Source organism: Artibeus jamaicensis, unplaced genomic scaffold (genome assembly GCF_021234435.1).
Source record: "Artibeus jamaicensis isolate MK-2021 breed Jamaican fruit bat unplaced genomic scaffold, CSHL_Jam_final contig_76, whole genome shotgun sequence".
Taxonomy (NCBI): Eukaryota; Metazoa; Chordata; class Mammalia; order Chiroptera; family Phyllostomidae; genus Artibeus; species Artibeus jamaicensis.
The window spans coordinates 24,902,878-24,927,420 of record NW_026521954.1 but is presented as its reverse complement, the minus strand read 5'-3'; the positions used below and the strand labels follow the sequence as shown (position 1 = coordinate 24,927,420).

The 24,543-nt window shown below is 62.6% G+C and overlaps 1 protein-coding gene across 1 annotated transcript; it reads right to left on the bottom strand.

Moving 5' to 3' along the window:
- Positions 1 to 6,972: 6,972 nt before the first annotated feature.
- Positions 6,973 to 22,818, bottom strand: WFS1 (wolframin ER transmembrane glycoprotein). Its single transcript, XM_037126928.2, has 8 exons — positions 22,662 to 22,818; positions 18,314 to 18,546; positions 15,257 to 15,339; positions 14,443 to 14,587; positions 13,528 to 13,698; positions 12,655 to 12,735; positions 11,622 to 11,773; positions 6,973 to 8,868 (listed from the first exon to the last, which is right to left on the bottom strand). The coding sequence occupies exons 2-8, from the start codon at positions 18,543 to 18,545 to the stop codon at positions 7,063 to 7,065; spliced, it is 2,670 nt and encodes an 889-aa protein (XP_036982823.2). The 5' UTR covers position 18,546; positions 22,662 to 22,818; the 3' UTR covers positions 6,973 to 7,062.
- Between the last annotated feature and the right edge of the window lie 1,725 nt (positions 22,819 to 24,543).

Below are 24,543 nucleotides of genomic sequence, written 5' to 3'. Positions count from 1 at the left end.
AGGTGCCGGGATTTGAGCTTGGGCTGGCTACCCCCTAATCCAGGGCTCCCCCCTAATCCAGGGCTCCCCTGAAGACCCCCTCCCCTATTCCTCTATGTCCCAGGGAAAGGGGCGTGAAAGGGCAGAGACCACAGGGTGTTGGTATTAGTTCTGGAAGCCAGAGAGGCCCAGCCCAGCCTGCTGCCACGGCTGAGGTGAACGAGGACATGTGGGGACGCGTGTGGGCACCCCTCCTGGCAGTCTCAGCCCTGCCCCTCCGTGCTCAAGGGGCCCTCACACACCAGGCCCAGTGAGAGGGAGGCAGGAGCTCCTCCGGAGGGTCTGCGGGTGGGGTTTCCATCAGCTCCATTCTCCATCAACCACACAGCCCTTGGGATGCAGAGTAATGTGAGAGAAAGCTGCTTCCTGGCTGTGTGACCTTGGATGTGAGGCCGACCTCTCTGAGCCGCGCCTGTGCGCCAGAGGGCAATGCCGCTCCTGACCCCGTGGTACCACTTTGTGGGGGACATGATGTGCCATTTCATTTAGGCTTCACGTTATCCCTTTTGAGGTGGGACTCCGAATGGGGACCCCAAGGTGAGGAGAGTAGCCTGTGTCCCCAGGCGGACCTGACTGCCACCAGTGTCCTGGAAAGCAGAGCACCTCCGCTGGCCATGCTCAGAGGGAGCCGCACCAATGGGGGACGGCCGGGGCGGTGGCGCTGAGGCTCCGCCTGCCACTGCGGCTGGGAAGAGGGAGGAAGGGGCAGAGGCCAAGGGCTCAGGGAGCTGGAAAGGGCCTCTGGGAGGGACCGTCCATACCGTGACTTGAGCCCAGGGGGACCCAGGTGAAACTTCTGACCACAGACTGCAGGAGAGTGGGCGTGGCCTGTGGCAATGGCTGTAGCAGCCCACCCATGGGAGCACCCTCAGGCCCGTCCAGCCACTCGTCCGAGTCACACACTGGTGAGTAGGCAGCAGAGGGGGGATTGGACACCACATCGCCCTTTGTGAGGGTAGGAGGGTGCAACCCTGGTGGGGAGCTCTGGAAGTACTCGGGGTGGGGGGCGTGCAGCCTGGCGGGGAAGCAGAGGAGCAGGCAGGGGCTCCAAGCTGGGTCTCCAGGTGGGCGGCCAGGCCAGGTCCCACTGGGTCCACCCAGGTGGACGGCCCAGGGCTCAGGGCAGTGGCTGGGCCCAACACAGGTGTGCTCCAGCTCCGCTCCCCTCCCCGCACCTCTGCCAACTGCAGGGCATTGTCTGCTCTGATGAGAAGGTCACTGTCACCCTGTCGCTCCTCAGCCCTGAGAGCTCTGAGACCCTTCACACCCACTGGGCTCTGCCCGGCCTGGCATGTGGGCCACTTGGCGACGAGCCCAGCACGCTGCCGGCACTCGCTCCCCCCACATGCGGCACCATTACTGTGTTCACTGGGGACACCTGAGAGCCCTGCCCCTCCCCTCTGGGCGCTCTGCTGAGCGGGCAGTGTCCGTCACCCCACTCACTTCACCTGCACGGGCACCCTGGTGGGGGGCTGAGGTTTTCCTCACTTTACAAATGAGGAAACTGAGGCACAGAGAGAAGGATGATTTGCCCAAGGCCACAGATTTGTGAGCCCCGGAGCCAGGATCAGACCCCAGGCCATGTGGCCCCAAACGGGGACCAGGACTCTGCCACCTGAACCACTCACTGCAGGTCCCTGCAGGTGCTCTCTGGTGGGTGTCTCTGGCCACAGCCCCCACTGGTCCTCTGCAGGAACTAAGTCTGCACCCTGTCCCCCGAGACTGCTGGCCGAAAGTCTGCCTGCCCCCCACGCTGGCTCAGGGCCTGCTGCACAGATCCAACCACCTGAGGGAAACTTAGCAAAGGCTCACCAGCTCCTGGTGGGGGGTTTCCTAGCAACCGAGAAGCATTTGGAGCAGCTGTGAACCATTGCCTGGGTTGTGCGTGATTCATTGCAAACACCTCCGTCGTTTCATGGAAAACAAAGCCCCATCCTCTGCACCTGGACAGTATCAGCCCAGGGCCAACACAGCCCAAGGACACCATGACTCTCAGAGAGGGACTGAAACATCGCCACAGGTGGCAGCATCGGGACCAAAGTGAAAATGGAAATGGGGAGGAATCCATCGTTACCATTATGCCGAAAGTGTCCACCACACAGCAGAGAACTGGGGGTCTGGAGAAGTGAATTGTCCGTGTAAGACCTTCCCACATCCCACCAGAGGTGCAGACGACCCTTCGTTCCTGAGCGGGCCCAAGAAGAACGAACGTCGCCTTGGAAGGACGGTCTATCTGCAAATCTGTGCGCCACTCATTTATTCACTCAGCAAACGTTCTCGGAGCACCTGTGTGGTGGTGGGCAGTGCTGAGGCCTGGTGGCCGGAATTCATGTCCTGGCTTGGGCGGTAGCTGTGGTCTCGGGGACACCACCTAGGCTGGCTGTGCCCCAGTCTGCGGCATGTGGACACTGGCAGCACCCAGCTGGAGGGGCCGTGGGACCCAACAAGAAAGTCCGTGCATGCTTGGGCCACAGGGAGCCCACCCCCGCCCCCACAGCCTGTCAGCGACCTCACTGCGGTTCCCTTAACTGCCCCGAAGCTTCAGTGCGGTCCTGCTACCCCTGCCGCTGGGCCCTGGCAGTCCCTGGGAGACTGGCACAGTCTGGGCCTGAGCTGAGGGTGCAGAGGCCTCACTGAGAAGGGCAGCCTGCAGGAGGGAGGGGGAGCCAGGGGAGGTGGGGTGGGGGGGAAGGGGGTTCGTTGGAGCCTGGAGCTGGCGGGGATACCTGCCAGCAGGGTCCAGGGGTCCCTGGGCTTCCCCAGGTGCTGGCTCTGTAGCCCAGAACCTGGAGTTCCTACTGCCAGGCAGTGGGAGGTGGTGGACGCTCGCCCTTGTACCCCATGTGGGCAGGCTGGGTGGAAAGGTCAGTCCAAGGGTCCTGTGCCCCGCTAGTCAAGGGAGCTGTGTGCGGCCCGGTGAGGCTGGTCCAGCACTCTGCCCTGACTCCGGAGAGCACGGAGACGCTGCCCGAGGCCCCGTGTGGTGGAGGCCTCATCGTGGTGCCGTTTCTGACATGGCAGCCTACACCAGGATGTGGCTTCCCCCCGCCAAGGCTGGCGGAGAGGGAAAGGACAGGCCTGCATCCCTTCCCGTTCCCCCACTGGCCACATACTGGGCACCTGCTGGGCGAGGCTGGGAAAGGCGTTTCCTTGGCAGCAAGGGATTCAGCTCCGGGTCAGGGCTTCCCCCAAAAGAGGGCAGTAGGGGGCACGTGGTTGTTGGTGCCACAGACAGAATGATGGGGTGCTGCTCAATCTTTCCGGGGCTACCACCCCACGGCCCCCAGAGAAGTCCTCGTCTTTGCCCTCCCAAGAGGACTTTTCTGCGAGACTCAGTGGGAGTCGTCTCTTTGGCCCCCCAACTGTGACAGTGGGAGAGGCCCACCTGGCACACCTGTCATGGCACCATCGGGGGCTGCTCCCCGTGCCGGTTCCATCACGAGCGCCTAACAGCTGATTCACCCACAGGCAGCTACACCCAGGGGACAGAGTAACAACTTGGTGATGGTGAACGCCAGCAGGCAGGTCCCAGATGGGAACATGGGGGGAGGGGCGGTGGGGGAAGGTCCCAGCGGGCAGGTCCCAGGCGGGGCCACAGGGGAGGGTGAGTAAGACACTGCCCGGGAGGAGCAGGGTCCTAAGACAGGGACCCGGCTGTGCCCTGAGCTGTGGACCTCTGAGTGGCTACCTCAGGACCAGTGGGTGCCAGCTACACTTGCCAGTGGGGGAGGGACCCTCAGGAGGCCAAGTGGGGACGTGAGGCGTTTTGGTTTACAAACCCCACTTTCAGGCCTGAGCAACAAGCATGCGGTGCCAACAGGCAGACAAGGTGTTCATTCTACTCCGACCCCACACCTGCCCATCAGCGCTTCGGGCTGTTGTCAGGTGGCCAGTTCGAGAGAGACAAGCTCCTGCTTTGTAGGTGACTTTGCAGGGATGTGGGGGTTGCCACTTGAGAGGCCATTCAGCCGGGGCCCCTCACTGACAGTGGCATTAGGAACCGAGCCGCATGGCAGGAGGTGAGCAGTGGACCAGTCCCGTTACTGCCTGAGCTCTGCTTCCTGTACCCACCCCCCGCCACCCCCACTCCTGGTCCATGGCAAATTACTTCCACAAAACCAGTCACTGGTGCCGAAAAACGCCGGGGACCACCAAGTCACGGGACGAGGATCAGGACAGCAGGGCGCAGCTGACACGTGGAGAGGCACGCTGGGTAGCTGAGCTCCCGGGGGGCGGGCGGTCTGCAGCCGAAGCTCCTCCGCAAGGGGGCCGGGAGGTCTTTCTGGCACTGTTCTCCAACACCCCAGGGGGTGGGCTGCGTGGAGGAATGCCCTCCGGGGTGCTCAGTGGGGCGGGGCTCCAGACTGTGCCTCAGGGTTCCCCAGCCCCCTCTGCAGGGCTCTGGCTGCAGAGCCGAGAAGGGCTCCAGCTGCCTGCCGGGTGGGGCCCACTTCCAACCTGGCCTGGACCTCGAGCTGGGCCTCGGGACCCGCTGGTGTCTGGCTGTGCCTGGGCCTCCCAGGGCTGCCCTGGTGGCCGGAACGTCTCCTCTGGCCTCCCAAGTCCCGTTCCTCCCCTTGCTCATGAAGTAGGCAAACCCCACGTGCTCCCAGAAGCCTCCTGACCCGTCTCCTGCCCTGGGCTGGCTGGAGGTGCCTCCCTCTGGGCCTGCACAGCACTTTCTGCTCCGAATTGGGGCCTCTCGAGTCGGACTTGGGTGAGTTTGTACAGGACCCTGGTTTGGCTCAAACGGTGGAGTGACTGCTCTGCTCGGCACCGCCGTGCAGTAAATATTTGCTCGGGGGCAGCAGCCTGTGCGCTCCGGGCTCATTAGTCATGTTGAATGATGTTTTAGATGGTAAGTCACAGGGACTGGCCAGGCCTTTCTGGCCGTGTGGTCCTGAGGAATTAAACCCGTGACGCAGGCACGGAGGTGGGACTGTGCCTCCAGGGGCGAGCAGGGGGGTGGGTGGGGGTGCAGCCAGAGCGCCCTCAGGCACGAGGCCCTCTCCCTGCCTGGGTCAGGCCGCTCAGATCAGCTCCAATCTAAACACAGCGATTCTCACAACGTTTAAGTTTTTAAAAAGCCAGAAGGGACAATTTATCTGGGTCTGCATGTCCATGAGCATTTAACTCCTTTAACAATTCACAAATATCCGGTGAGCATTTACTAGTCCCTGACCCTATTCTAACTACCTTGCAAGAAATACACTCATTTAAGCCTAAAACAACCCATGGGGCAGGTCCTGTCATAACCCCAATTTACAGGGGAGGAACCGGAGGCCTGGCCGGCGGAACCCGAGGCTTGGCCGGCGGCACCCGGCCAAGCTCACAGAGCGGGGCCCCCGGGTCCGGTGGGATGCAGGCGCAGCCGCGGGCCTCAGTTCCCGTCTGCCGAGCCTGCTGCACCCGCACTTAACAAAGGGCACTCGTGTTTCTTCAGACGGGGGTCCTGTGCATCATGGGGGTTTAAAAGGGCTTCATTCCCATGAAGTTCTGAAAGCCACTGACCAAGCTCAGATTCCCCGTGTCACAAATGGGGACACTGACCTGGGGTCGGACTGAATGGCAAAGGTAAAAACGGGGTCCACAGGCCCATCCGGATGACCCTGAAGAGGGTGGCTCTGCTGGGGTGCCTGCCGGGTAGAGGGCTGGCGCAGGGGACAGGCACATCTCGGTCCCATCTTGGCTCTGCCACTAATACCTGGTGTGACTTCCTCCCTGAGCCTCTTTCTGTGGCTCTGCGGTTCGGGGTTGTCACGGTACCTCCCTCATGCGGGGCAGGGATGAGATGTTACCTCGTCTGCTCAGAAATCACCAGTGTTCCCCTCCCCCCATTAGTGGTGAGTCTGGGGTGGCAAAGCTGAACTGTGATGCATTTTGTGGATCAGTGAGGGGGGAGGGGGCTGACCTGTAACCCCGGGATGTGGAGTTGCAGGCAGAACATGAACAGGCCTGGCGGACAGGGTAGCGGCTATGTCAAACCACAAATAACTGCGGACGTGCACCGTCGCCGGTGATCTGAGTTTCACAAACAATTGTGACCATGCGCATTTCAGACGTGGTCAGACCTGAGTGGATGCTGGGCAGTCTCGGCCAATGGTGCAGGGCCCCCGGCCCGGAGGTGGTGCCCGGTCTGCTCGCGGGCAGTGAGGAGGTCAGTTCTGCCCTTTGGGACGCAGACAGCGCCTGTACTGAGTTCAGTGGGAGTGCGCACACCTGTTGATTCTCAGGCACATTGGTGGAAGGGCTTTTTAGAAAGAAAAGCGGCAAAGGACTGCAGGTTCCATCACAGGCTTTTATTTTGGCTGTCCGGGCCCCGCCTTTGCTCTCTGTAACGGGACACAGTGAGATTTTCCAAGGACTGGAAGGGACACCCTGGGTTCTGCCTCCCAGTCCCGGAGGACTCATGCGAGACCCTCACAGACTCACCCACTACCCACTAGGCAGGAGACTTGAGAGGGAAGCTGGGGACTCAGGATGTGCTGTGCCCAGAGCCACTGCTTCCCTGGCCTCTGGTCTGGAAGGAGCTGGGCGGGGTCTTGACCAAGTGACCGCTCAGGGCCCTCTGCAGGGAGCCTGCAGGATCGGCAAACAGCTGTCCGGGCTTAGCAGCAACCAAATAAATAAGAAGTGTTATGTTGTGTTCACACAGCAGCACGCTCAAAAAACAAATCCCACACAGGAGTGAGGAAGGGGCCGGAGTGCTCGGAGGGGGTGGGGGGCGTGTTGGTGCAGAGTGCTTTTCAGGACAGGAAGCCCATCCGTCTGGCCCGCCAGCTGCACTCGGAAAGGTCAGGATGGGGGTCAAGACCACGCATGCAATTTCCAATGACACTGGGCATTCCGAGTGACAGAGCGGAAGCAGGCAGCCGTTGGCAGAGGCGATCTGACCGCATGTGCACACACGGGCGCACACGCACACACGCTCAGCATTAGTGTCGTGCCGTCTGGCTGGGCAGCCGCCCGGGAGGAAGGTCCCGACCGTGGCCCTCCCCGCACCTCCGAGGCCGGGACCCCTCCTCACACGGCCGACAGGAAGGGGAAGAAGAAGAAGTCGAAGGCGAACTTCATGGCGCTGTGCGCGGTGCTGCGCCAGTCCTGTTCGACCTTCACGTGCCGCCGGGCGGGCGACAGCTGGGCCATGCAGTTGAGGCAGCTGATGGCCTTGAGCTCGAAGACGGGCCACTTGCTGCCCAGACGGCCCTCCAGGACGGTGCTGAACTCGACGAGGCTGCCCTGGCGCAGGCGCAGCAGCACGTCCTTGAACTCGCTGCTGGCCCGCAGCACGATGTCCTTGGTGACGTCGTCCTCCTCCGGGCTGCGGGGGCCGTTGGTGCCGAAGGGCATGCCCACCGTGATCTCGAACTTGTAGCGGTCGAAGCGCTTCATGTGGCAGGGGTGCTTGGCCAGCAGCTTGAGCCGGCAGAGCTCCTCCTGGGCCGTGGAGGTGTTGCCGGGGCTGCAGGCGGGGTAGGCCTCGCCGTACAGGCAGCGCATCCAGTCGCCGATGAACAGCGGGAGCATGTTGACGGCCGACTCGGCGCTGTTGTCGATGTCCGTCACTCGGACGTACTTGAAGCGGCCCGTCCAGGTGACCCGGTGGCCCTCCAGGTGGCTGCACAGGATCTGGGTGCGGGCCATGTTGGTCTCCCTCCAGGCCCGCGGCCCGCACAGGGCGCCGTACTGCGGCCAGGTCAGCGTGGAGTTGTACACCTTCATGCCCTCCGAGCGGTACACGTAGACCCAGCAGAAGAGCACCACGGCCGAGATCCACACCAGGATGAGCTTGACGATGGAGCTGCGCGTCAGGGACTTGACCATCTCCACTACCGAGAAGTTGGCCTTGGTCCACCAGCGGAGCAGCAGAGGCACACTGCAGACCGCCATGGTGACCGCGATCTTGGTGAGTTCCAGGGACACGAACCAGCGGGCAAACTGCACCAGGCCCATGAGCGCCAGGCCGGTCAGCAGGATCGGGAGGGCGAAGAGGAAGAGGAAATAGCCGATGGACGCTCGGACCAGCCCCAGGCCGGTGGACTCCAGCAGGATGACCACGGAGAGCTCGCACCACATGAAGCAGACCAGGTAGGGCACCAGGTAGCAGTAGGTGCCCTTGAAGTTGCGCAGCTGGGCCATGCGGAAGAAGAGGAAGAGCAGGTAGACATAGAGCAGGCAGGGGACGCTGACGTTCAGCACGACGACGTGGCCCACGGGCACGGTGAGGAAGGTCTGGCCCAGGAGCTTCAGGTAGTGCCAGTCGAAGGGCAGGGTGGGCAGGAGGGAGAGCAGGCCGGCGGCCACCTCGGTGACCAGCGCCCTGCGGGTGTAGGGCTCGGCGGAGGTGCTCAGGCTCATGTAGCTGGTGACGGTGAAGAAGACGCACACCACGGCCAGCTCCGAGCAGGGCACGCAGTCCTTGCTGGCGATGGGGAAGGAGAAGATGACGAAGACGACGGACAGCAGGAAGTAGACGTAGGGCTCCAGGTGGTTCCAGCCGAAGTTCACCTCGGCCTGCTCCACGTCCAGGTTGGGCTCGAAGCGCAGCAGCAGGCTGGTGAGCGTGCGGAAGCTCTCCCAGGCCTTGCTGTCCTGGAACACCTTGAGGGTGCAGATCACCATGGAGAGGAAGGACAGGTAGAAGACGACCAGGGGGACCACGAAGGCGAAGAAGTCGATGGTCAGGTTGCTGATGACGAAGAAGAAGACGAGGGCGTTGATGTGGTGGGTGGGCACGATGGTGGAGAGCCAGTGCATGCCCGCGCGGGAGGCCATCTCGATCAGGTATTCTTTGATCTCCATGATGGCGTGCAGGGGGTACTTGACCACCTGCGGGGGAGGGGGAGGAAGACGGGTGTTGGGGCCGGGACAGGAGCCCGACCCCACCTTCCTCTCCCGCCCCAGGCCTGACCCACCCCCCTGCCACAGTGTCCACACCCATGTGTGCTGGTGTCCCAGTGAGACCTCCGGCGCCTGCAGAAACCCACCACCCGGCACCCTCTTCCCTTCCCAGGGGGCCCCCCCGCGCTGTACTACTTCCCAGGTGCCCTGGGCTGCCTGGCTTGTGTCCCATCTCCCTCCGGCGGTGGGGAGGGCTTCACCTCCCACACCCTTGCTCTCCACCCACTCGGGGGACAGGAACCGGTACTCCACAAGCCACGCTGGGCTCCCAGCAGTCCCAGGAGTGGCAGTGGGAGCGGGGACTCCAGAAGAGAGAGTTCCGTGTGACCGTGCCTGAGCAGGGGCGTGGCCTGCCTTAAGTGACTGTAAGGGGGTAGATGAGACTTGCTCGCTAGCGTCAGGAGGCCCTAAGAACCAGCCGCCTGCCATGCCCACCCACCGACGCCATGCTGCTCTGAACAGACACATGACCCCACATGACCACGCTCAGATGCAACCCTCCCCCCGCCCCCCGTATCCAGTACACAAGGCAGAGGTGGCCCTTGGCCTAGACCCCAGCAAAGGGCAGATGGAGCGCCGTGGGGGAGGTGAGTTGGGGAGCAGCCTCGAGAAGGAGGTGGAGAGCGATTCTGCCCTCCAGGGCGAACCCCCACACCCGCCTGGTTTTCTGTGCAGGATTCCCAGACACTGGTGGCCCGGCCAGGGCTCGGGGGAGATGGGAGAGAAGCTGGAGGGGGGACAGGGAAGTGGCTGTGGACAGCGCCTGTCCTCATGCGGTGCAGCGTGGAGGGGCAGGGGTCCAGGGGTGTCTGGAACGGCGAGGGAAGCCTGGCGCGTGCTACAGCCCACCCGAGGGAGCCCGCACCAGTGCCCAGGTGAGGTGGGCAGCGCCGAGCCCCCCATGCCCTCAGGACCGGCTCTCTGCCCGCCCCGCTGGAGGGCGGAGGAGGAGAAAGGATGCTGGGTGAGCAAGACTGAGTTGTGTCCGCCATCTGCCCAAGAGCCGTGGCTGTCAAGCCAAGATGACCAGGACACCTGCAAGCACCCAGGCTGTGAGCTCTCTGCGGAAGGAGTGGGGGGCAGCGGGGGACGGACCCCTGAAGGAGCCAGTGTCGATGCACGCGAGTGTGCCTGTGCCTGTGAGAGCCGCCCCCTCTCCGCTCTAACTGACAAGGAACAAACGAAGGAACCAGCTGACACCGCCCCCGCCTCCAGCTCTGCTCCTCGCGGCTCCACCGAACCGCAAGGCTAAAAACATTTTCCACAGAGAGAGCCCAACCAGGGAAAAACTCTTCTTTGACCAGGACAGACATTTTTCAGTGAGGAGGGAGTTGAACTCCCCAAGAGGGCAGTAAAGAGTGACCGGCCTGGCCGTTCCCCTGACATGAGAAAGCCAGAGCACAGGACCCTGCAACCGGCAGCTGAGCAGAGAGGCCGCCTTGAACCCCTGGGTCCAGGTGGGTCGCGAGGACTGGAGGTCGTCAGCCCCGGCGAAAACATTCACATGTTGCGCTTTGCAATCGTTCAATACGAAAACGGTTCAGACCACTCCAGCTACTTCCAAGTGGGCCTTTCTGTCACAAAAGGCTGGAACGTTCAGTGGGAGTCCCGTCAGCTCAGAGGCGCCTGTCACTGTTCGTTTTGGGGGCGACGGCTCCCCTGCACCCCCTGAGCACCAGCCCTTTCTCCGCTCTCCGAAAAGCTGTTAAAAGCCGCTTTCAGTCTCGGGAGACACCTGCTATCACTCACCCCCTCTTCCTGCAAAGACTTTCAGCGGGAAAACACGCAAAGGATCGAGCGCTCTGACGGTTTTGTCCGAGAGGCTCCTTTGTGCCTCGCCAGAGCGTGTGCATCTCTCCTCCCGACGGAGAGCACCGCTGGGGACAGGGCTGGCAGCGTGAAAATTACGGGCCTCCGAGTGGGCCTCTCCCCGGGACCCTCCCTGGCATTTGGGGAGCAGCCACCTTCCTTCCTGAACCCAACAAGGAAACCAATGGCGTCTCTCTGGGGACAGCTTAGCCCAGGCCCACCACTGTGTGGGCCTCCCACCCAAGTCATGACCTCCTTGGTCACACTCCTCAGCCGTCCTTGCCCTGCCTTTCAGAGCCGTACCCTTGGCCATGCTACCTGTCCTCAGGGGACTTGGCTCATCGGTCTCGCATGTGGCTGTCGTGCCTGTCCCTCTGGGACTTGGTCTGCATCTGCCTCCCACCTGGAGGGTGGCCCCAGCCAGGACAGTGGTACCGACGGTGAGCTGTCCCCAGCACCTGCCCTGGCCCTGACTCCTTCAGCCTCTCTGCCACACGGAAGGTCACCACACATGCCCCCAAGTCGATGGACCTGTGTGGGTTGAGCAGCCAGACTTCCGGAAGCCTGGTGTTCTCTGCAAAGTGAGGTATGGACCCAAGGGGCTCAGCCCCGTGAAGGAACAGGGGGGCGGACTTGGGAGAGGGCAGCGTGGCCACCTTGTCTGTCTGTAGCCAAAGTCTCAGCCACATGGCCGAGGAAACTGCTGAGCAGGGGTGCGGTCTGTCTTTAGTGACTGTAAGGGGTGGATGAGACCTGCTCACTAGTGTCAGGAGACCCTAAGAACCAGCGTCGGTCTCCTGACGCTACCGGAGCTGCTGACCGTCACAGCTCTCCAGAGAGAGCTGTGCCCCCGGTGGGCGGCCCCCGCTCACCTTCAGGCGCAGGGGCAGGTCCTCGGGGCTCCTGCCGGCCAGCTCGTCCTCATCCTCGTCCTCGTCCTGCAGGCACAGGTTGGGTGGGATGATGCCCTTGGCGTACTTCTTGGTGATCTCCACGAAGTCGTCCAGCGCTATGTAGCTCTTGGCTGGGTAGGAGAGAGGAGGCGCGGGGCCCGCCCACGCAGTAAGCACACGGTCACCCTGCGTGACCGGCAGTGGCACGGGCAAGGGTACAACGGGCTGAGAAACCCCTCTGTCCCGGATGGAGGGTGGGGGCCGGGGCAACCAGGGGGGAGAAGCAGGCAGGGCTGCTGAGTGCCGGCCCCCACGCCTGCCTCCTCACCTTGGTGACAGGCCCTCGCTCCCTGAAGCGTCCCTCCCTCCTCCTCAGGCCCAGGGTCTGCTGCCCCAGTCCCACTGAGGCACCAGCTCCCAGCACCTCTGGGCCACCGTCTCTCCCTCAGCCCTGGGTTGTCACAGCGCTGGTGACGGCGGCCCCGCTGCCCAGCCCTCAGTGCCGAGCAGTCCTAGGCCCTCCCGCCCACTGCATCTCCTCCGGGCTGGGACCCCAGGACACTGAGACCAACAGCCCACCCACGCGGTGGGCGCCGCACATGGAGGACACGAAGGTGTGTTCTCACCGGTGTCCCACAGCCCCCAGTCCTCCGTCCCCTTCTCCAGCACGTCCTGTCCTACACCCCACAGCCCACGCTGGGTGCAGAGCCCCCACTGTCCCCACTGGGTGCCCCTGGTTCCCTGCACCTGCTGGCGGCTGCCTAACCCCTGCTGACCCTCAGGTCCCCCCGGTGCGCCCACAGCCCCTCTTCTCCGCCCCCTCTGCCCACAAGGCGTGGGCTCCCGACATGCAGGGTCCAGGTCTTGGTGCCCAGAAACGACACCCATGACACCTCGAACCGGAGGAGGCCCACACCTGGACGCCCCAGGACAGCGTGGACACAGAGCATGGGGTGACAGGCACGACACCTCGGGAAGCTGTCTCAGGCAGAGGACTGGTGGCCATACTCACACTCGCTGCTGACCAAGCGCTCCAGCACCCTCCTCTGCTTCTGCAGCGACTTGGGGACGGGGCCTGGCTGTGCCCCTCCATCTGCAGGGGACAGAGTGGATCGAGGGTCAAGGTAGGCTGCCTGTCCCCTGGTGTTCAGCAGCCCTCCACAAACCAGCCCAGGTACTCCTGGGGGAGGGGACCCCGAGCTGTGGGGACCGCGGGGCCTGCAGCCTCCAGGGTCAGGGCCCCGGCTCTGGGCAGCTGCCTCTCGCCCTCCCAGGTTGCAGTGACTCAGCGCCCTGCGGGGCTCAGCCCATCCCCTTTGTGGAGGCCATGGGGGCACTGGACGCACTGAGATCACTGGTCGTCGTCCCCTGTGCCCAGACACCTCTGCCAGCCTGGTCCCTGCTATGACTTTCCTCTGGAATAGACCATGAGCTCCCCTGGGCAAAGCCCAGGCCATTCCCGTGGGTCTCCAGCTCGGGTGCCCAGGAGGCTCCACCGAGTCTGTTTGGAGTGAGTCCAGGCAGGACAAACACCCTCTGCCCTTGGGCCAGCATCGGTCCGCTGGCCACACCCCTGCTGGGCAAGCATTCCTGAGCAAGTCCTGCGTGGGGGCTGCTCAGGCTGGAGCCCCGTGGGGGGCAGGCAGTGACAGGAGAGGCTCTGTGACCCAGCGAGAAGGGGGGGCAGCAGGTAGGGGCGGGACTGTGCCACTGCAGGGGTTCCTGGGGCTCCATGGCGGGGCTGCAACAGTCACATCAGGAATGCCTCCCTGGGGTACCACCCGAGCCCCAAGAACAGAACATCCCTGCAAAGACCCGCCCTAGGCCGTGATGTCCCCACAGGAAGGTGCCCTGGGGGAGCCCCAGGAGCCCCCGGGGTGCGCACCCTGCTCGTTGACCTGGCCCACGTTCTCCAGCAGCTCCGACACGGCCACCTGCTGCTTCTTCTTGGGGTTGAGCTTCCAGTACATGACCAGGGCCGCCTTGCGCACGGCCCGCTCCAGGTCGGTCTCCGAGGAGAGCTGCTTCACCTCCTGCTCGTTCTCGAAGGTGATGCCTGAGAGGTGGGGTGGGGGGGCATCAGGGGCCTCGTCCTGCTGCTGGGAAGCCCTCGGTGATGCCCGAGCCCTGGCCAGCTGGGCCAGAGGGGCTCTGGGGAGGTAGTCTAGGGGACAGATGTAAGTCCAAAAGCACCACGACACGAAACCAGAAGTGGACAGAGCCAACCGCAGAGTGCTCGGCTCTGGGTTTCGGGGTGGCAGGTGGTTTGCATCTTCACGTCTGGTGGGTTATTTGTGTCTCTGTTTCCTATGTAGCCCACGTTTGCTGTGGTCCAGCACAAAACACTCCTCTAATCTGAACAGAAGGTCATTTATGACACACACACTTCCCTCCTTCTCTGGGGTTTGAACCCTCGGGGAGCGCGCTCTGTCAGGACACCAGGGCCTGGCAGTCTCCCCGGGCAGGGCAGCGTGACAGCGACCCCTCCCGGCAGCGAGTGGGTCCGAGGGGGAGCTTGCTGCCCCGCTCGCCCCCTCGGCTGTGGTGAGACAAACCTGCTCAGGCGGTGTGGGGGTCCACTCCCCAGTCCGGATGGAAACCTGGGGGCGGCGCTTGCAGACGCCGACTGGAGCTGACAGAGGAACAGACTTCCTCTGTCAAGTGTCTCGTGAGCTCCCGGGCCCACTGCCCCACGGAAGTCAGACTATTTTGCTCAACAGCGTGACCCCTGCTGGGGTTCCCCATTGTTCCTACTTTAGCCGGGATTAAGCGGGCAGGGCTGCACCCCTCGGGCACCCACCTTTTCTGTCCGCCAGGCACCGGCGGAGCAGCTTGACGGCCTCGCGGCGGCCCTGCTTGGCGGCCAGGATCAGCCAGCCCACGGCCGTGCAGTTGTTGAGCTCCTCGTCCGCGTCGCCGGCCAGCTGCAGGTAGTGCTTCCCCACCTGCCGGGGAGACGCCAGGGAGACGCTGCTCAGCCTCGCTCTGCAGTAGCCGCCACACAGGGTGGGTTCCTGCTCCTGGTCCAGGCCCCGGGCCTGCTCCCTGCAGCTGGGCAACCTTGGGCTCCCTGGTCCCCTCCCTCCCCGTGTTCTGGGACAGAGGGGACACAGCCTGGTGCTGGGTCTCTCACTCTGTCAGGCCATTGGGGAATGCCCGGTACTCCCTAATTTTATAACAGGGTGCCACAACATGTTCTGGGCCAGCTAGCCTCCTCTGTCACCCAGACCAAGAAGAAAGGTGGCATGAAAGGGGTCCCACTAGGACTCTCAGGTACTCGCTTTTCACAGAATGAGGGGGCGTGGCCCCCCTGCACAGATGCAGTGAGTGTGGGGGTGGGGAACCATGGAGGGGGAGGAAGCAGGGCAGGCATCCTGGAGGAGGTGACACCCAAGGCCAGGTGAGGGCAGGCCACAGGAGAGTAGTGTGAGCTCCCCAGAGGGGTGGCACTGCCAAAGGGGGCCAGGGACATGGCAGGTACAGTCACGCTGACATGGCTCCTCGTTCACACGGTGCCGACCTGCGGCGCTGGCCCCCATAGGCACGCAGCTCTCGTCCCGCCCGCTGTCCTGGGGGCCGTGGCTCGGGCGTGGACCAGACACCACCTTCCTCACCTCTGTCTGTGCCTTGGGGTCCCCTGCCTTGGCCTTCTCCAGGATTTCCTCAAAGGGGATCGGCACGTCTCCCTTCACGGGCCCTTTAACGTGGAAAGAACAGTCAGAACACCACGGAGCTGGTCCTCGTCACTGGTCAGAGGCCTGGAGAGGACAGCGGCCTGCGCTGCAGACCCGGTCGGAAGTGTGAGAGGGACAGCACCCCATGGAGGCCCCCGACATGCAGCAAGGACAGCCGACTCCCAGGGCGGGGGCGGTTCTCTGCTCCGTCTCTCTGGGGGGCGTGTGGGAAGGATGAGGGCACAGCCCGGACCCCAGCACCACCTCCCCACCCCACCCCCACCCCGCACACTGCACCACCTGGGCCTGGAGCAGCTGGGCGCAGGCCTGCCCAAACCGCAGCTCTAGAAAGCCCCGGCCTAAATGACGAACCTGCACCCCAGCGCCCAGACCCCCCCACAAGCCAAATTTGTCTCTTCTGAGACTGTAGTCTACGCACGCATGATTTCTGGAAGCTATGATCATGCGCATGCATTTTGATATATACGTATATGTATTTATATATTTGTAATAGTGAGTTACAACCAATTTCCCACACTTCACTGTGGTGAAATTGACCATGTTAATGGCTCGGAAATCCCACCGAGGGACACAGTCCGGTGCTGGGCCTCTCACTCCGCCCGGCCATCCGGGTATTCCCAGTACTCCTTAAACTTAAAACACGATGCCACACACCGTTCTGTACGCATTTTTTCTTGGGGGCGGACTGGTTATTCTCCTGGCATAGACCCTTCCGCTGAGTTACGAGGTCCGAGGGCGCAAATGTCACATGACTCATGCTGTACTTCAGCTTCCTGAAAACTCAGCCCAGCTCACAAAAGCATCTTGTTCGCTACACCGATTTCACTATACCCTCCAAGTGGTGGGTAGCACAACAATAAAGTTTCTGGAAAAAATCACTGTTTACCCACCCCTTTCCCTGACCTGCATGGCGATGCCCGGGGCTGTGCCAGCCAGACTCCACACCCGCCTCCGTCCATGGCCAAGACCCGCGCGGCGGGCAGCAAAACAAGGGCAGCATTGCCCACCGCATAGCAGGGGCTTATTAGACACTAATAACCTTCCCCTCTCTAGATGTTTCTGGAAACAGGAGGCAGAATTAAAGGAAACAAGGGCAGTCCCATGAACGCTGCCTGAAGTCCAGCCTTCCCTGTCCGTTCATCCAGGCTCCCACAGGCTCGGGGCCAGCTCTGCAGCAACGATGCCTCTGACCGCCCTCGCGTTTAGAGCACCCAAGTCTACAGGACACAGCACTCCAGGAGGAGGCAGCAGGGACAGGGGCCTAAGGTGACACAGCCTTCAGGTTCCAAGGCAGACGTCACCTCCAGTTTGGAGGAGGCAGGTGGCCCCTGGACAGCCCTAGGGTGAATGCTTCCTAGCAGGCTGCACCTCACCCAGGGGCTCTGGCCACCATCCCTGTTTGTGGCCCCGAGGCTGTCTAGGCGAGCACTGGCCTGGCACCCACAGCCGGAGGCCGCGGCGACCCACTGAGGGTGGCTGAAAGGGTGCCGCGTGCACCATGAGCCCGCGCAGTGCTCACCCAGGACGGGAGGGGCTCGTGCGCTGCAGCCGCCCTAGCCCAGGGCCCGGGAGGGCGGGCCTGAGCTTCCACTCCTGTCACCCGAGCCTGGCCAACGCGCCCGGGCTCAGTCTCAGCCACCCTGCTTTGTCTGTGCAGAGCACCCTGCTCTGCCTCTGTGACACAGGACTCCCTGGAGGAGGTGACCCAGGCACTAGGCACAGGCTGGCGCTCCATTTGCAGTCACGGCTGCACTGGCAGCCCGTCACAGTGGGCGAGCAGGGACTCACAGTGTGTTCAAGCCTCGACCTCAGCCCTCACCAGCTGGGGGCTGGGGTCGTTACCGAACCTCTTCCCCTGGGTTTTCCCATCTGGAAACTGCTGGGAAGGGAGTCGAGGTGGATAACGGCGCAAGTGGTGCCGGGCACAGAACGTGTTGTGAGGATCCGCTCTTATGTAACCTGTCGGGACCTGACTGACGCTCCTCACACCTGTGCCAGATGGACAGGTGAGTTAATTAAAGCGAACTGACCCAACACGCCACTCCCAGGCAGACTGACCAACCCGTGCAGGGGCTGCTGCAGGGCGGGGCCTGCGGCGTCCACATCAGTGACCAGTGACAACCCAGTGCAGCTGGGAGGTGAGAGCCCAGCCCAGAGGTGGGGGGCTGGGAGCCTGAGGCTGCCAGCCTGCCTGGCCGTGCCCCCCCGCCCCCTCCTCTCAGGGGCAGGACCAAACAGAGACCACATCTGTTTCCTGACTTCTTATCAGAAACCGGCAGTCCTGGCTCTGCCCTCCCAGGGCTGCCGGCATTAGCCAGACTGAAACCAAGCCCAGCCCTGGTCTCTGGACGTGGCTGGGCCGAGATTCCAGTCTCGGGCCCCGGCCTGCCCAGAGGCTTGGAGATAAGAGCAGAGGAAGTGGAGATTTTTGCAGGAGACTGAAGATCAGAAGCCCGGGGCTGCCCAGCCTGGGGTTAGAGGACAGTGGTCAGAGGGAGCGGAGACCTGGGCCTAGCCCTAGGAACATGCCAGTGTGGCAGCTGGCTCCGAGTGGGTAGTCACATGGCCCAAGGAGTGGCTGCAGTGCGGAGGGGACAATGTGGGCTTCCCCGAGCACCGTGTAGGACCAGAGCTGGAGGGAAAGCCTTTCTCCTGCCTCACTGTCAGGTACCTGGTGCGGAACCACTCCCGAGCCAGAGGGTGGAGCGGGAGCCATTCGATTGCAAACCACATAAGAAAACAGGACATTGCTGCGCCCCGAGTCTGTGAACTTGGGAGCAGAGCCCGCTGCGCAGGTGAGGGCTGAGAGGGCCTCGGTGGAGGGGCTGGGCCCTGAGCCGCCAGGGAAGCCCCCCAGGAGGAACCTCGAGGGGTGCCTCCAGGATCACATGCAAGGACACGGTGCTCATGCCGTGTCCACGGAGCAGCCCTGGCCTGGCTGAGGACAGCCCAGCTTCCCAGGCCCCATCTCCTTACCTGTTCTGTCCGCTCTTTCTCGGCTCCTGGCACGAAGGACCTGGGACACTGTGGGGGCCGCCGCTGTACCTCCCGCGTCTGGTCCATGTCCAACTTGGGGTCCAGGAGCTCGGGGCACTCCATTCTTCTCCTGTGTCACCGAGGAAGTGCCACTGAGCCGTGCGCGGGCCTGGGGTGGCGGGGGTGGTGGAGGCTGTGGTTCAGAGGGGCTTGGAGAGGCGCTGGAGTCCATCCTGCCGGCGAGAAAAGCTAGGGGTCAGACACACCAGGACCGGCCAGGCTCAGCCTGCTCTGGCCTCTTGCTCTTGGTAAAAAGAGGGGTGGCAACGGGAAACAGGGCGGGGGCCACCCAGCATTGTCTACGTGACCTCGCTCAGCCTCACAACAGCCCCCAGAAGACCACCCTCACTTCACAGATGACGAAATCGAGGGGGAAACACATTCGAGGCCATCCGGCTCAACCGGCCCCAGGAGTCAGGGGCCCAGGCCCTGACGTCTGAGGCCCCAAGTCCCCACCTCACAGGGCACCAGCCACGTGGCTGGGTGACAAACTGAAGCGAGGAGGTGACAAGACATCCCACACAGAGCAGTGGGCGGTGTCTGGCTGTGGGGGGCTGAATGGCAGCCTGCACACGATGTGTCCACCCCCTGACTCTGACAGTGGCCCGACGTGGAATCAGGGGTCTCTGCAAATCTAAGTGCAGGTCTTCTGATGAGACCACCTGGTTCGGGGGGGCCCGGGGCAATAACTGGTGTTCGTATGAGGCCAGGAGGGAAACACAGAGAGAGAGGGGACCACACGAAAAGGAGACGGAGGCAGAGACGGGAGCCGTGCAACTGAGGCCCACACAACGTCAGAGCCGCCAGCAGCCGCTGGGAGCTGGAGAGAAGCCAGGAAGCTTCGCCCTCAGACCCCCCAGAAGGCACAGAGGACAAGGGCGGAGGGGGAAAGGACCACAGCCGGTGGGGCCAGAATTCAGTCAGATCCGCCCACTCTGGGCCAGACGCAGGACAAAACTCTTGAACCCAAAGGTCACCAGAGAGGAACACACGCTGAAAAGCAGAGAGAGTGCCGGAAGGGGGGTCGTGGGGTCGTGGGGTCTGAGAGTGGACACCAAGGGCACACAGGAGCGCCCCGGTACTGGGACTGTCTTGTGATGTGGGGAAGGGCTCGTCCGTCCACAGAAGGGCCACACAGGCTGCTTGCAGCAGGGACACACCACAGACAGGCTGGGGCGGCCACTGGCCACAGGCCCGTGAGCTGTACCTGTGGCCCTGGTGGGGCTTCGGGGAACTTCGCCCCCTGAAATTGCTGATGCCGTGTGCGCACTGTGTGGGGACCTGAGAGGCTCTTCCTCAGGCTCCTGAAGGACACCACGCCCCTCCCCAGGCTCAGGCCACTGCAGCCGCGCCCCCTGCACCTCTCTTCCAGATCGAGGGGCTCCTCCACACCCACCTGCAGCCTCTGACCCCCACACCTCTGCGCCCGCAGAGCCCTCTGTCTGGTGCCCACCCCAGCTGTGCTCCCCGGGCCGCCCAGAGAGGACAGTGACGAGCGTCACAGCTCCTCCGCGGGGCGCGCTGCCCTGTACATCTGTTCACATGGCCTCACACACGAATGGTCACAGACAAGGGGGTGTGCGTGCAACACTGTTCAACAGGATTTAAAGCAACACCAGATACCAGCCAGTGCCCATGGAGGTTGAAGACAAAGTTCATCTGCAGGAAAACATGGAAGAAAATGCCTCCCAAAAGGTAAATTCTGACTATCCCTGGGTGGAGGAATTACAAGTGTTTTTTATTTTATTATTTTTCAAAATATATTCCCCTAATTTTGCATAAGGAGTGTGCAAGGTTTTGGGAATTATAACACAATGTTATTTTAAAACTACTGTGACCGAGCCCTTAAAGGGGAGGTTCTGGGGGCTCCCGGGCATGCGGAGTCTGCTGCACCCCGGCCCCTGGTGCAGAGCTGCTCCTCAAGACAAGGGCACAGGCCCTGGGAGGCTCCTGGGCACCTATTTTTGCCCCGGAGTACTGAGGGCCAAACCAAGAAGGTGCCGGCTCTACCCGAATGCCAAGTTCACAGGGACACAGGGGGAGTCAGGATGAGAATGTCCAGGGCAGTGGCACAGCCACAGCGTCTCCCCAGCGGCTGAGCCCCCACCAGACGCTGGGCGCCTGGTCTGAGCTTAGCCTGATCCTGTGCCAGGCACTTCTCGGGCCTCCGTGCCCGGAAGAACGCCTGTGGGGCCGGCCTTTGAGAGCTCGGCCTGGGTGGGAAAGATGACACCTGAGGACACTCTAGAGTCTAAGCCTGGGGCTGTGGGCAGGGGGGCAGCACCCAGCTGTGGAAAGGGGCAGGGAGGGGATTCTGGGAGGGAGGCCTGGACTAAGCCTTTGGGATCAGCAGGCCTGATTAGGCAAGGGTGGAGGAAGGGAGGTGTGGGGCCTCCTAGCAGGGGCTGCCAGGGAGGAAAACAGCAGAGGGAGAGTGAGCCAGCAACATCACTGGGACGGTGCAGGTGGCTGGGAAGTGCCGCCTGGGTAGGGGACGAGGGTATGGGTGGGTGGCAGGGGCAGTCCTGAGGGTCTGAATGAGCGCCAGGCTTAGGGCCAGAAGGAAGTGCAAGACGGTGCTGAGCCAGCAAGTGGCAGTTAAAGAACCACAGGGGCTGTGTGGGGACTTGACTGGGGACCAGGAAAGGGGCCTGGTGGCCGTCGAGGGACAAGTGAGAAGGCCCGGCCCAGCACAGGCATCCGGGCACAGCTTTGGAGCTGGGAGAGAACTGAATGTGAGGGGTGGGGAAGCAGACAGGGGCTGGGTCTGTGGCTAAGGACCCCTGGGGCAGTGCCACTTTCCTGGGGGAGGGGGGACGTGGCAGAGGAGGGGAGCCCATAAAGCCTAATACTCCCTTTGTGCTGTGCCTCTTCTTATCACCACCATCGTGGGCCAGGCTTGGTCCCTGGCCTGCGGCACAGGCATTCGGGAGCCAGCTCTGGGCTGGGTTCCCCTCGGTGACCAGGCCCAAAGGTCTGTTCAGCTGTGGCTTGGGGGAGGCAGAGGAAGCCAGAGTGGGAAGCCCTCCACGTGCTCCTCCATCCTGGGAAGGGAGGCGCGAAGTGGTCTCCCAGCAACCTTTCCCCTTTGCAGTCAAAGGCCCGCCTGCTGGGGGAGGGGAGGACAAGAAAAGTCCATCAAAATCCCTGCTCCGATGCCAGGGGACGCCCGTCAGAATCTCGGGAGGGGACATGAGACAGCAGAGCCCCCGGGCTTCCAGGGCAGCTCCCTCGCCAGGGCTGCCGTGAGGTCAGGCAGCCAGCACCGAGGGTACCCAGGGCACCCTGCCAGCCCCCGGTTCTGGGCAGATGCGAAAGCCCTTTACTCAGGGTCACTGTCCAAGGTGAGGAGAGGCGGGGCCGCCAGGGTCAGGGCAGGTCACTCAACCCCAGCCAGCCTCAGCTTCCTCATGTGAAATGGAGCTAAGATGCCTACTCCTAGATGACCGTGAAGGTTACATATTGTTCGTTCCTTAAATTTCTTTACATCAACAACCAAAAATGCAGTGAGGACACGGCTCCATAAAGCCCAAGAGGGCCAGGCCAGATTTCCCAGAAAGCTTCCATCTTTCAAAACAGAAATTAACATTACCCAGGGCCAGGTTCCTATCACCCAGCACGCATGGGCTGCCACTGCTCACTCCCCACCCCCAGAAGGAGCCCCAGGGGAAGGGAACTCACACAGATTCTAAGGAGGCTGTGAGCACTTTAGCCTGATCCAGAGGCTGCTACTCAGGCGGGCCGGTCCCCACTGGGGGACCGAATCCCCATTACCCCTCCTGAGCCCCCACGTGGGGGCTCAGGCGCCTTCCAGCGGCTTGGCAGGCACTGAGGACCTCCCTGAGTCCCACGGACAGCCGCAGGGGAAGGGCCATGATGGAGCAACTCGGGACAATGCCGTCGGGACCGGGCGCCCCCTGACACCGCCAGGAACCTGCGCCACTGGCCGCCTGCCTTTCGGGCCTGTTTTCGACCCCCAAGGGGGTTTTGCGTCGGGGCTTGCGGGCGTGAAGTGCTTGGAGGATGCAGTACCCCACGATTCCCGAGGCGCTGGGGTCGAGAGGACGCTCACCTCCCAGAAAGACCCCATCCGGGTAGGGGTCGCCATGGCTTAGAGGAGCGGGCGGGGCCTGGCTCTTCAATACCTGGGGAACTTGCAGGGGGTGGGGGACCAGCCGCCCATTTGATCGTATGGGGAAACTGAGGCCCTGAACTGGAGGCGCCTCCCGGTGATCCCGAGTCTCCTTCCAGCCTTCCCTGCGGCCGTCCCCTGACTCGAAGTACTCACCGGCCCGCAAGTGTGCCGCACGCGGCGCCGCGACCTCCTCGGGCCTTTTGGCTCGGTGCAAAGTTGTTCGGGAGGAGCCGGACTCGCGGGGACCAGAGACAAGCAGACGGGACTAGCAGGCGGTGCCAGCTGCAGCGGGAGACTGCGAGTGCGGCCCAAAGCTCACAGAGAGGCGGGGCCGAGGGCGGAGCCACAGACCTCGCTCCACTCCGGACACGGCCAGAAGGACGGGGAGCTGGCTCGGCCCACGGAGCGGCCGGCGCTCCTGCCAATAACTGCGCACCTCCACCAATCACGGTGCGCCTCGCCTAGCTGCCGCGGACAAGACCTCTGCGCAACCACGCCGCGGGGGCGGATCCAACAGCTAAAGTTTCCGAGCAGACTGGGGCCTCGGCCCGCCTCTCCCTGGCCACGCCCACGGGGAGGCGTGTCTCATGATGAGATCTCTGGCCTCGGTGACAGATGGGTGGACCCTTGGACAAAACCCGTGCCACTTTGCGCCCACCCATCGGGTCCCCAACTTCAGATCCATTATACGTGCTATTGCAGTATTAACTAACAGGCTGAGCGCCTATGCTCGAGGTGCCTTAATTCCAGCCCCAGTAGAGAGAGGGCCTCCCCCGACAGAGCAACAGGAGCAACAGGAATAGAAAAATGTGGCCCATGTAAGTGTGTACGTGTAGCCCAGTGTTGCTTGAAGTGCACACAACCAAATTCACGTAGCGCACTTTTCACGAGGTAACTGAGGGGTGTGTTTAAGAATATATATTAGCTCAGGGAGTGACGCAAGGTTAGGCAGTTTGGAAACCCTCTTCATTGATCCTGTCTTGCGTCTTAGAGGCGTGGTTTGGAGGTGGGGGCAAAGGTCTGTCTGCTAGACTGTGGGGACCTTGGGGCTGTGAGGCCTTGGCCGGTGGCATGGGGGACCCCCTGGGCGGTGTCTGCTCCCTGTGTGGTCCTTTGAGCAGACTCTGTAAGTGGAGGGAATGGGGAACACTTCCTCCTAGAGAGGGGCTGAGAGCAGGGAGACCATGAACCGCCATGTGAGCGAACGAGACCGCTTAAGGGGGCTCAGTCAGAGCGTAGAAACAGTGAACATGCTCCACAGAACCACAACACTTTGAAAGTCATAGGCAAGTGCGGAAAGAGAACTGTCGGGTGAGGAAAAGTAGCAAACTGGAAGAACACGTGGAGGGAAAACACGTGAAAGCCGTCAGGGAGAAGAGGCCAGGCTGGCGGGCGGCTGCAGCCTTCTGGAAGCAGGAGCTGCCATGGGGCTGCAGGGGAAACAGAAGTGGAAGAAAAGCCAGAAGCAAATGTCTCCGGTCTGACGCCGGCTCCGAGGGGGAGAAGCACGGGCACATTCCTGAAAAGGACTAGTCAGGTCCACGGGCAGGAACCGGAGTGGCAGCAGGCTCCGAGGGGACTTTGGAACAGTGTCCAGGGACTCTGGTCGTCGGGTGAAGGAGGCTGCCCCGCGGGGATGGAATTCACTGGCAGCACAGAGGAAAGAGCACAGCGACAGAGTCCCAGGCTGGTTCCCACTCAGCCATGGGAGTTCCCCTCTCACGTGGCGGTTCAGTCTCAGCCAAGACTCTCAAGGCAGAGCCGACGGGGTGGAGCACAGGAAATGGTGGTGAGCAGTGACCCTTGCAAAACACGCGCGGTTGAGGCCGAATACGTCTGGGATGCTGTTCAGGAATGGCCGCCCGCGGGTTAGGGAAACCTGTGTTACTGGGACATGAAAACTATGGAGTCCCTTCCAGCAGTCCAGGAGTTGAGGGAGCCTGGGGTGCGGGGAAGTCAGAGCACTCTGAGGTCACAGCCGGCTGTGGGGAGAGGGAGGGGGTACAAGGGTCTGCTTTGGTGCCTGGGGTGGGGG